General features: G+C 41.9%; 1 protein-coding gene across 2 annotated transcripts in view; it reads right to left on the bottom strand.

Annotated features, from left to right (window-relative positions):
• Positions 1-238: 238 nt before the first annotated feature.
• Positions 239-12,264, bottom strand: part of Kdm3a (lysine demethylase 3A) — a 43,376-nt gene continuing 31,350 nt past the window's right edge. For both annotated transcript variants that reach the window (XM_052173890.1, XM_052173891.1), the window contains 12 exons: positions 11,938-12,065; positions 10,411-10,606; positions 8,151-8,323; positions 7,592-7,828; positions 6,411-6,582; positions 5,396-5,489; positions 4,790-4,920; positions 2,791-2,910; positions 2,573-2,712; positions 1,390-1,566; positions 1,170-1,304; positions 239-413 (listed from right to left, as the gene is read on the bottom strand). In XM_052173890.1, the coding sequence (XP_052029850.1) occupies positions 333-413; positions 1,170-1,304; positions 1,390-1,566; positions 2,573-2,712; positions 2,791-2,910; positions 4,790-4,920; positions 5,396-5,489; positions 6,411-6,582; positions 7,592-7,828; positions 8,151-8,323; positions 10,411-10,606; positions 11,938-12,065 (1,784 nt within the window). In that variant the 3' untranslated portion in view covers positions 239-332. The remainder of the gene's footprint in view (positions 414-1,169; positions 1,305-1,389; positions 1,567-2,572; positions 2,713-2,790; positions 2,911-4,789; positions 4,921-5,395; positions 5,490-6,410; positions 6,583-7,591; positions 7,829-8,150; positions 8,324-10,410; positions 10,607-11,937; positions 12,066-12,264) is intronic.

A 12,264-nucleotide genomic window follows, 5' to 3' on the forward strand; every position in this document is an offset into this window, starting at 1 on the left:
CTAATAGTTAAAAATCCATTTGATGAGCTGTCCAGACAAACAGCTGGGGAGTAACTGCAAGTGTTGTTTCAGAGCCAGCAGGTCTTCAGCTTGGTAGAAGATCTAGGTGAAGTCACAGTATAAGGATGCGTGGTCTGTAAATAGTTACTACATATACATACTTAGTGTCTGTAAACACTAGAAATATACATTAGAGACAGTACCCTCACAAATCAGGTGTACTTTAAAAAAGAAGATGAGGTAACAGGAAATCTCAAAGTCCACAGGAATCCTGCCTGAAGAGTTTGATCAGCTGCCAATAATTCATCTCCAATGTGCAGTGCAGAGAGGAGTTAAGGTTTGCCCAAACTAGATTCACTGGCTTTTAGCATAGCAACTGCATCTTTCACTGCATGGTAGATAACATTCTTCACCTAAAGCAACAGAAGAAAAAAAAATGACTGCTTGATTAAACCTAAAAATCTCTCACCAAGAATAATTTCACCTCATAAATGAACTTCTCTTAGAACTTAAGTCAATGCTCAACATGTACTTGAGGGCCTCCCGGCTCCTGGAGACTAGTATGCCATACCCACACCATCCTTGTCTGAACAACTTACAATCAGTTTTGGCCAAGGTGAGTACACTGTGTTTTTATCAGACTTGTAGTTTTCAAACATGAAGCAATATGCATTAATTCACTGTTAATTTAGTTTAAATTGTGATGTTGCTGTATAGCTCAGACTGGCCTTCAACCCCTCCTTAAACTCTGGATTAGTGAAGCTGGGATTGCAATGTGAGCTGCTACACACAGATATGCACAATCCACTACTTGAAGTCTCTGAAACAACAGCCCCGTCTGATCCCAATGTTCAGTTCTTTCAATCCTGCTCAACCACAAGTGAAAGCACTGCAGTCCAAAAGGTTCCATGTTCCAGAACATGGTTTTATCCCTGGCTGGTGGCTAAGCCAGGGATAAAAATTTAAAGTAGACATTGCTTCAGTGTCTAAGCAATGACCAGGGTGAGACTTGCTATGGGCTTGTAGCTTTATCACTTAAGTACATGGTAGGACTAGACAGAAACCATGCCAACTGTAACATGGCCAGATATGCTGACTCTTTGTAAGTTCACTCACTACTGGATCATGAGCCACAGGCAGCAAATGCCAGGACCTGGTGCTATTTTTACCTGCAATTTATCTTCATGGTTGGTATGAGTCTGTGACAAATAACGGAATTCCTGAGTAAGCCAGAAGCAGTGTTTAACATGCTCTGGAGACACAAAGTCTTCAGCCACTTTGATACAGCTGTATAAGTTATGAACCTGGAAAACACCAAGCCACATCTGTAAGAAGTCCACAAGGTCACAGCAGAAAGGCAATAAACAGGAATTAATAACTGGTTCTGACCTGATGTGGAGCTCCTGCTGGGATAAACACCACATCCCCAAGAAATTGTACAATAGCCCAGCCTTGAACTCCATACTCTTGATAAAGGCGCTTTCTCAGTGATCGGTCTAAATACCAGCTCTGATCATGAATAGGATCATGGTCTGCAGGGTTTTCTTGACCCTGTTCTTCTGATACCTACAATACAATAAAAATAGCATGCAACTTAGCAAATGTCAAAACCCAGTAAGAGTGTTTTGTTTACCCTTCCCAAAATACAAGTAGTCAATAAATATCAGGCTGTCTTCAAGTTCTGTGTTCCCACTGGCGGAAATAGCATTCAAGTTCATTAACAGAATGAATCAAGAGAATCACAAAGCCTTGCCTTCCTGCTATCATTTCCTACAGTCTGTATACTCTCTTGGACAATATCTTAGGTCCTCTTTTTAAATGTAAACAGATTTCTCACAAACCAACTTGTCTTGCACTTACTGAGTTATGAAACAGTCCCAAAGATCTATATTCAGTGCCTAGAAAACAATACTATTAAAAAAGTGACATCATCAAGGGAATATGGTGACCAGAATCAGACCAAATCAGACTGGTCTGATTTCTAGCAACAAGATATTAAAGAACCTCCCTGGTGTCAGGACGACAATGGGCTAGGACTGTCCGTCCCTATGACTCAGGCATGACTTAAGAGTACAGTCACAAACCACTGGATTGTAGTCAGCAGCTTCAAAACTGGAGAGGGCTCTAACTTTCCAGTGCTGGGAAATTCTACCCAGCATCCTGCAACTACAGTGAAACAGTTTTCCCAGCTCCTGCGATTCCTTTACATGATAATCCTTTAAGCTGGGAACAAAACCAATAGAGACTTTAGCAACTTACTCAGAACGTGAGAGCATGGGGGCCAAGGACTGACTCCAAAACTAATGGAATGCTCATATTTCCAAAGCAGTATTAACAACAACAAAAAAACAATGGTACAGTGTACAGATCAGGCAAACTCAAGACAGAGCAAAGATCTCCAAGTGCATTAAAACCGAAAACAAACGTAGAAGACAAGGCCTCCCCTTTTTTAGAATCCTTGTTTCTTAGCAACTACTGACAGCCATCCAATTGATACAGATTTGCATTGTAAGAGAATTTATAGTACTGCTATTCTTATGCTATCTCACACGGCACAGGGTTAGCAGCACACCTTTTTAAGGAATTCTCTTATCTTCTCTGTGTCTTTAGCAGCATATATGTGCCAAAGGGCTCCTGGCTTCTCTTTTCCTTCGATAAATCGCTTAATTGTAAGTTCATCAGAATCTCCATCTTGGATGGTGCGAAGGACTTCTAGAACAAGAAAAAGCAAGTGTGAACTGTGTATCCTGGCTTAGACAGTAAGCCCAGCTTCAATATTTCAGACCCTACCTTCTTCCTGTTCACATTGTCCTTTGGGAATTCCCACATAAACCATGACATTAGCTGCATCAGATACATCTAAGTGAAGATTTGTGGTCCCATATTTCCGATCTTCTGGAGTGATCAATCCTTAAAAAAAAGAAAGAAAAAGTCTGAGTGTACCAAGATACTTAGAACTAAGAATATAAGTGAGAAATCACAGTGGTATAGTGACCTGCGGGCAGGAGGGAACACTGCACAGTGCACTGACTTCTCTTCAGTGTTCATAGTGTGTCCACAGAGGGAGGCTCACCTTGCTCTAGACTTCTGACACCAGCACTCACTCTCTCTTGAACTGGGTTGGAAACTAAGCACGGCAACCTCAGAAAGAGGTTGTACTGTTTGGAGAAAGGTTTCATTTCTAGCTTGTTGATGGCTGCTATTTGAGAGGGGCTAGAACTGAGGGATGATAGTTTCGGGGCGCCCTAGGGCCCAAGACCCCAGCTCTACTCTGCTTGGTTCCCACCTTGCTGAAATACCAGCCCTACCCAGAGGTAAGCCATGGGCATTTGGTTCAGACCCTGGAATCTGAGATGTGTTTTAACATGGTGAAAGAGCATGTACAGGGAAGATAATGAAACAGTCATAGTAAAAGCGCCGACAGTGGCTTACACAGGATGGTGAGCATAGAGCACCTGTACTAGACATGGCAGCTTTTAATGAATTTAAAAGGCATTTCTCTGGTAAAAAAAAAGTACAAAATGCAAATTAAAAAGGCAATTTACATGTCAAAAATAAGATGATTTAAGTAAGTTACATATGACCACATGAAATAGTATTTTAAAAGTCAGAGTCGCTGGGCAGTGGTGGTGTACGCCTTTAATCCGACCACTTGGGAGGCAGAGGCATGTGGATTTATGAGTTCCAGGCCAGCCTGGTCTACAGAGCGAGTTCCAGGACAGACAGGGAAACCCTGTCTTAAAAAACCAAAACCAAAACCAAAAAAAAAAAAAAAAAAAGGTTAGAGTCTCCTTAAAAAGCAGACTATAAACAAAAAATACTATGAAGAAAAATAGAATATTTAAAATGTTTTTTTTTATGTTTTGGGTTTGTGTTGAGTGTATGTCACATGTGTACATGTACTTAGAGGTCAGGGGTTATGAGACCCTCTGGAGCTGGAGTTATCAGCAGTATGAGCTGCTGATCATGGTGCTGGGAACTGACCCAGATTCTCTGGAAAGCAGCAAGCACTCTTAATCACTGAGCCCTCTCTCCAGCCCCAATAAATGTACTGATAAAATTATAAAGACAAGAGAATGATAAACATAGACCTGAAAGATAGTAACTTTTGGGGGTAAAGCCCAAAGAACAGCTGGGACTCTGCAGGCTGCTGTGGCTGCACAATACTGTATAAAATGGAGGGTTGTAACAAAAGGATGAACTGATTCTTACTCAACCCACCCATTCCAGTTATGGGTTATTATGCTGAAACAACCAGACTCTAAACTGAGGAAGCCTAAACTCAGATGGACCCAAGATTATATACAACAACTCCCACCCCAAATCACAAGGATTCCCAGTTTTTTCCTAAGAAAAGCTTTTGCAGACACTGCCATCTATTGGTGTCTAGGACAAACAGATCTACCTTTGGCTAAAATACTTAAAACCAAGCCAGAAACTGATTTCAAAACCTTCTCAGATATTCATTTCTTCTATAGCATCATAACTACTGCAAACCACCCCACACACACATACATAGTGTAATGTTAGTGGGAAACAATAGCAAAACTGACCTATATATCCACCAAGACTGAAATGACCACACAATATGAAGTTTCAGCAATTATAGTTAGTTGAAGACAGAAAACTATAAAATTACAACCTGCCTTAAAATTGAAGCTAGGCAAACATATACACGTGTCTAAGAAAGAGAGATGTGCAAGAATGAAGGCAGTGTCCAGCCACTTTCTATCTAATTATTTTTTCAAACACCTTGTTTTATTTCCACTATGTTACATTTCCTTCTTACCATAAGCATTGTACATCTTGGGGCCCAGGTCTGGCCGTACAAAGTAGTTTGGCAGTCTCGAGGCCAGGTTCAGTTTGCCATCTCGCCTGGTATACTCAGGCAGTGGAATGTTGGCCATCAGATCATCAAACCTAAAAGAAGAAACCCAATAATTTGCAAAGCAAAGTTGCTTTTCTACTCTAGTACACTAGGACTTTTGATCCTTCAATATAAAAAAGATCAACACAGATGTGTCCAAATGATCTGGGATATTGCAGGCTATAGAGCTGAAAAGTATTTGCTGAGGGGAACTAGACTCTGGGATGACACATTACTCTGGGTGTGTCTGATTCCAGGACTGCCTGAAAACCAGACTGAAAGTCTTCAGGGCAGGGTACTTCCACATTAAATGTGCAGACCATTCCTACCCAGATCTAGAGTCGCTACTTTTTCCATCTCATTAAAAATGTACCTATCCCCTAAAGGTACATACACAATATAAAAACATCAAAACTAATAAAACCATGAAGCTGTCTTATACTTCCTTAAAAACTACCTTCCTACTATCTGAGAGACTTTGTATTCCACATATGAAGGACAGAATTCAATCCACATCTGAAAGCATACCTGGAAGGCATCATGTCTCTAAAGTCTTCTCCCGGTGGCCAGTCTTTAAGTTTCAACACCATTGGTTCTTTTTCTTTTTCATTTTTCAAACGGTCTGGAGACATTAACCAGAATAAAGGAATTGTTATTCATAATTCAGAAACAAAAAAGGACAAGTGAGTTAATATCTTAATATTGAAAATAAAGAGCTGGGCAGTGGTGGCGCACACCTTTGATCCCAGCACTTGGGAGGCAGAGGCAGGCAGATTTCTGAGTTTGAGGCCAGCCTGGTTTATAGAGTTCCAGAGAAACCCTGTCTCAAATAGCCAAACCAAACCAAACCAAACCAAAAAAAAAAAAGTATTTCATCTGAAAAAAAAATTTTTTTTTTTTGGTTTTTTAGAGACAGGGTATCTCTGTGTAGCCCTGGGATTAAAGGCATGTGCCACCACCGCCAGACTTCATCTGAAATTTTTTAAAATCAAAAAACCCACTTGGCATACAAACACAACTTAGCTCTCTTATTCCCGCCAATTGCCAACTCTTATTTTTATGGCAACAAGAAATAAAGCTGTATTTTGGAGAGAGCAAAATAAAAACTGTTCCTGTTTCTTGAACACACAATGCTTGTTGCTGGATTGACTTTGCCTTCCTCGCAGTGTTGTCCAAGTACCAGTGTCACTACCCATCTCCCCTCAGCATCAAAACCCTCAGGGGCTCAAACTCAATGAAATAGAAAGGACTTGTTTTGCTCTGATAGAGGTTGAGAGCACCTCCTATTCTGGGCAGGGTCTAAGAAGGACCATCTGTGTTCTCTTCCCTATACCCCCACCTTCTACTCCACAGATCAGGATTAGTCAGAACTATTCTTAGAAGAGCAGCAGTACCAGTGGCAGGTTGCCACTTCAAAAACATAAACTTCGTAAAAACAAAACAAAAAAGACAGTTCCTTTTGAAGTCCTGAACTTTTAGGCTCCTGCGATTCTTGTGTCCACCACTCACAGCCTCACCCCCTTGAGCAGTCTTTAATACATACTTGGAACATCTTCAAATCCATCCCAGAAGTCTCCTACTGTGGCTCCTGTGATGATTTCATTGGTTCTACAATTGACTAGGTCCACTTCTTGCTCGCCAAACTCTTTCCTGAAGGACTCAGGTTTCCAGAGTTCAGTGTTTAATTTATGATGCACTCCCGACACCATCACTGGCTAAAGGAAGGATGCGGAGATAAAGTCAGACCTCTACGAGCTCTTCCCCTCTTCAAGCAGCTGGTCCTCAGTCTGGGCTGGTGAAATGACAGCTAAGTTCTCTCATCTTCTACATGGCTGTTCATTACTCATTTGCGACACACTGTGCTCTCAGGCTATGTAATAATCCCTAATTATTTAAGTGCTAGAGAAGAGATCACTTTTCTGATGCCCACCTAGGCACAGTACAAGGCTAGGAGTGTATGGACAGGACATACAGGCCAACAAGTGTTACCCACAAGGCCATGAACACTGTGAATGGATCAACCACAACTGAAGAGCCATAGTGCTGCCCTTAGCAGCAGGTACTGTAGGGGATGACACACCAATTTCAAGATGACACAGAACTTGACACAGATCAAGTTCTGTGGCCCATGTAGAACTGCCTTCAGAGCACAGGGTTTTTTCTTTTATATTTGTTTTTATTTATGTGTATACCTGTGTGCCTCTGTGCATGTCTTGCGATCTGTGTTCAGGTAAACTTGGAAGCTAGAAGACTCTAGGCATGGAGATATAATAGGCAGTGGTAATATTAAACATGGATTCTGGGAACCAACTCCGGTCTTCTGCAAGAGCAGCAAGTGTTCGTAACCACTGAGTTATCTTGCCAGCCTCTGGCACAGGTTTTAATCCATAAAAGCGGGATATGTGATTTGTTCTTAAATTGCCTTTTGTCAAATCCCTCAAAGCCCAACAGTGTCTTAGTCACTTTCACTTCTTCTGTTGAGGTTGAACATAACAAGATAACTCAGGCCTGTCTTGCTCATCAAAGCCCAAGAAATACCTGGCTGAAAGCACTCAAATTCTGAGTGGGAAAAAATATAGTTGATTCAGTTTATAAAAAATAAGACACAGCCACACACTGTCCTAATAACATCTGTCCCAAACCAACAATACCGAGATAGGAGGAGAGGAAATAATACCAAAGAGTCTGCAAAGGACCACAGAGGGGGGCAGAGGCCAGGCTTACCTGCCCTTGTTTCCAGCATTCCCTAAAAACATTCCAATTGCTCTTATTGTTGGGGTCTTGCAAGCACAGCAGGCGGTTGTCACACAGCCAGTAGTGAGGAGTGTCAAAGCCAAGAATGCTAGGCTTGATTGTCAGTCCTTGAGGCCTCTTGGATAAATCAGAAGGCGTCTTGTTTTGCACCAAAGAGGCAAAGATGTCATCAAGGATTTTGGGTGTGTTCTTTAGTCCATTTTCTGTCTGAATTTAATAAAAAACACAAATCTTACATATGCCATTCTCTACTATTGAAAAAACCCCATCTCTATAACTGTATGATGACTATACACCACATCGAATTTCTACAAGAGACCAAATTAGAGAACCCAGGTAAAGAGGCAAGACCTCAAGCTAGACCCTCAGGTTTAAGAAAGTGAAAACCAGGAAAAAAAAAAGTAGCTGGAAGACCAAAGTGTCCCAACCCATCGCTATGAGGCCACAGAGCACACCGCAGTGACACCTGACTCATGCATCTCCTATACTCAACTGCATAAGTGCTACAAGTAATAAAACGAGCACATACCTTTCCTGTGGATGAATTCAAAAGATTTCGAAGGAAACCAGAATTATTGTTGCTCACAGGTGTCAAAATGGTGCTGTTAAAAGTATGGAGGACTGTGTTGGACTTGTTCAGAGGGGGCAAGGGTGGAAGGCATTTGATTTCATTCTTTAAAATCGGCATAGTCAGCTGTTTATCTAAAACAAAATGAAAACATTCAGATGTGCATTCATAGCAAATTCCTAATTAGTTTCTATTAGCAGAATGACTTCAGGGTGTAGCTTTCTTCTTGTAAAAACAAAAAACCAAACAAAAAACCAAACAAACCTAGAAGAATAAAAACTAATGGTGTGTGGTGGTGTTAGGTCAGAGTCCCTTTTTACAACAGTATCAAATACTCAGGTGAAACCAGAAAATAGTACGGTGATTTTTCTATTTTATGGATGTGGGTGTCTTGCCTGCATGTATGTCTGATGCTCGTGAAGGCCAGAAGAGGGTATTAGAGCCCCTAAAACTGAAATTACAGACTTGTGAGCTGCCAAATGAATGCTAGAAATTGAACCTAGATCCTCTGAAAAAGCAGCCAGCACTCTGAAGCTCTGAGCCATTTCTCCAGCACTGTAAATAGTAAATTAAAAAATTATTTATTATTGTGTATGGCCTTACCACACTGGTCAGCACTCCTAGTAAGGAAAAGAACCTTTATCTTATTACCAATACAGAGTGAATCAATCAATCAATCTCTCTCTCTCTCTTGGCTTTTTTGAGGCAGGGTTTCTCTGTATAGCCCTGGCTGTCCTGGAACTCACTCTGTAGACCAGGCTGGCCTCGAACTCAGAAATCTGCCTGCCTCTGCCTCCCAGAGTGCTGGGATTAGGGATTACAGGCATGCGCCACCGCCGCCCGGCCAGAGTGAATCTCTTAAAACAATTTCAAAATAAGTCATGCTAAGTGTAGTGGTGTTCACATGTGTCCCAGATACTCAGGAGGCTGATATAGGATCAACTAAGCTCAGAGTAAACTGGACAATAGAGTGAGAAAGCTCCCTGGCCCTGCCCCAAATATAATTTGTGCTGAGTGCTTTTGCTGGAGGAGAAACCCTTAATGTTGTGCCCTTCTAGTCTTAATTTTAGAGTCTGATTTATAAAAATACCCAAAGTTAAACCCCATAGGTTTCTCCATCTCATCACAGTATTTTCCTCTCCAATTTTTACAGTTCAGTTATATGTACATATCTGTGGGTGGTCATTCTTACAAATCCTTTATGGATTCAAATCTCATTAAGGCTTTTTTTTCAAGACAAGGTTTCTCTATGTAGTCCCACCTATTCTGGGACCCACTCTGTAGACCAGGCTGGTTTCAAACTCACAGAAATCCACCTGCCTCTGCTTCCTTGAGTTCTGGGATTAAAGGCTTGCACCACCATCATGAGGCTGATTCAGAAAAATTTCAAGATGTCTGCACAGAACAAGTGACTTACAAATTTTCTCTTTCTAGAAAGCAAAATGACCTAAATTCTTGTCTAACTTTATCTGATCCCGAAATCTAGCTGTTGTAGGACAAGGATGAAAGAGAAGACAGTACACTGAGACTAAGACAGGACAGAACAGCAAAGGAAGTAAACAAACAAGTCCAACAACTCAGGCTCAGGGACACAGAAGGAAGAGGCAGCACAAAAACCGTAAGAACCAGAAAATATGGAGAAGGCCACGAAATGTCACCTAAGTACCACCGGGCCATGGTCATCAAACATAGCCATATCTCCTACCTGCACTGGCCACACAGATCCAGTCACCCAACAGTTAGCTATGGTTGGGAGGTATGTGTATGGTGGTGGTTCACAGGGCTCTGCTACTAATGATGAACTAAGAGTCTAGAGCCCGACAGGTTCTAACAGCTGGTTTCAAACCAATGATTATATATATAGACAGTCCTAGTTAAACTCTTTGGACACAAAACAGAAAGTCACTGAAAGAAATGAGTGGGGAAGAGGCAGGACTGACAGGGAGGGAGATAAGCAAGGGGAAAGGAACCAAAATCTGCTATATTTTTGTATACACTGTCAGAGGTCCTAGTAAGAAGTCTCATCACCACTCTCGCCAAGCATTTCAACTTCACTTAAGTTGGATGAGGAGGTGACAGTTCCTTTTCAGAGGTCTGTACTTGAATGACAGCAGGGAACACTTCCCATGTTGCAGCATTCCCAGTCCTGTGCTCATAGCAAGTTGAGCTGCTAAGTGATAGTGAATGTGTTCAAGTCCTCAGGAAGGAGGGAAACACTCACCCTTATTCTCCTTGTTGACATTCCCACTGGTAAGGTCAGCTAGCCAGGTTAAAGGGGATGTGTTGGCTGGACAGGCGGGCTTCACACTGCTGGCTGGCTTGGAGGCTGCTTCCCCACATACAGCTGCTGGCTCCAATATAGGGGAACTTTGCTGTACCATGGTCCCGAGAGTTGGTTTTTCTCCAGACAAGGATGTCTGTAAATGTAAAAGGAGAATTAGGTGTAAGCTGAAGACTGACATTTTCCTTCTTCCCTAAGAGCCTGCCAGTAAGATGCATAGTAACACAAAGTCACATAATAGCCCCAGCTCCTGTGACTATAATAATCCTCTGGTAATAACACAGAACAAGGGTAAGACAGATTTTAATTTTTAGCTTTTAAGTATTACTAATGAAAACAAAAGATATAGTAACAAACGTACTTTGGTACTGCCATCACTTACAGCCAGGTCTACATATAACCCTACAGCCCCAAACACCAAGTGACTTTAAAATGACTGACTGATCTGGATGTCTGTGTCCTGGGAACTCAACAGACATCCAGAGCAAGCATTCAAAACATGCTGACTGAGTCGGCGAATGAGGTGGGTGTAGTAAATTGAGGGGGTTCAGAAGTCAGCACATAGAGAGTGGTGCTCTTTTGACTCTAGCTTTAAATGTGATGAGCTGCTCTTCAAAAAACTACGACACAAACAACTAGAACTTACCATTTACTGTTACTCAGTTGTGGTGAGTTTATACAAATATTAGAGAGAGAGAAAAGGACTATTCAGATTCCTGGGGTAGTCCCAGCCCTCCCCTTCTGCTCCCTCCAGTTCCCAGGACTTTCTACCACTGTGCTCTTACTGGTGAGCAAGGTGAAGCATAAGAAAGTGTGTGAGAGCCAGAGTGACCTGCAGAAGACAGCAGAGAAGAATTTAAGCTCACCAGGCCTTTAATTCTGGCACTAAGGGAGGCAGGGGCAAGAGATCTCTGTGGGTCTAAGACCAGCCCAGTCAACATACCCAGTTCTAGGACAGCCAGGATTAGGGAGACCTTTTCTTACAACAAAAATAATTCAAGTTTGGTTCTAGCACCTAGTAGCACAGCCTCTCTAAGCCCTTAATCATACAGCTTTAGAAAACACGCACTGGGTAAGGGGAGAAGGGAAGTTCTGAGTAAGTGTGATGGCAAGGATGCCACCAGGAAAAGGCATGAGGGGATCAAATATTGGGAATAGAAGGACTCATTTTCAAGATTAACTCTTCTGATATTATAAAGAAAAAATACAGAAATTTAAAAATTTAAACTTTGCTTTTCTTTTCAAGGAACAACAATGTCAAACACACTAAGAAGTCACAAATAAAGTACACAAAGCAATGTGAGGAGGGAAAGGGAGATGAACTGAAGCAGGCATGCATGAACGAAGCCCCTCCCTGCACTGACCGCTGCCTGTGGGTTCCTTTCAACCACAGCAACAGAAGCCCTTGGGTTAGCTGAGCAACAGATGAAATCCTAAGGACTGTGAGCTGAGCATTAGCAGCAATACCTGTTTCAGGTCTTCCTTCAAGGCTGGCTTTGAGAAGAGCTTGAACTGCCTGTTGGAGCAGGGACAATTGGCCTTTATACCCCATTTTGCTCTGACAGAATGCACAATGTCTCCAACATCGTAGAGGGCTAAAACAGAGGACAGAGGCAAGTGCTAAAGACAGCTCATGTACAGTCTCAACATAGAGGACTTTCCCATAAAAATGCTTTTCTCAGCAGCATAATGCTCCGCCCCTCCTTTTTATCCCACCTTCTCGAAATGTACATTTCCCCCTTCTACTATGTAGTCCCTGAGAGCTTTAAAAGTGGAGGGATTTATTTAACATGT

This window comes from Apodemus sylvaticus, chromosome 2, assembly GCF_947179515.1.
Source record: "Apodemus sylvaticus chromosome 2, mApoSyl1.1, whole genome shotgun sequence".
NCBI classification, from domain to species: domain Eukaryota; kingdom Metazoa; phylum Chordata; class Mammalia; order Rodentia; family Muridae; genus Apodemus; species Apodemus sylvaticus.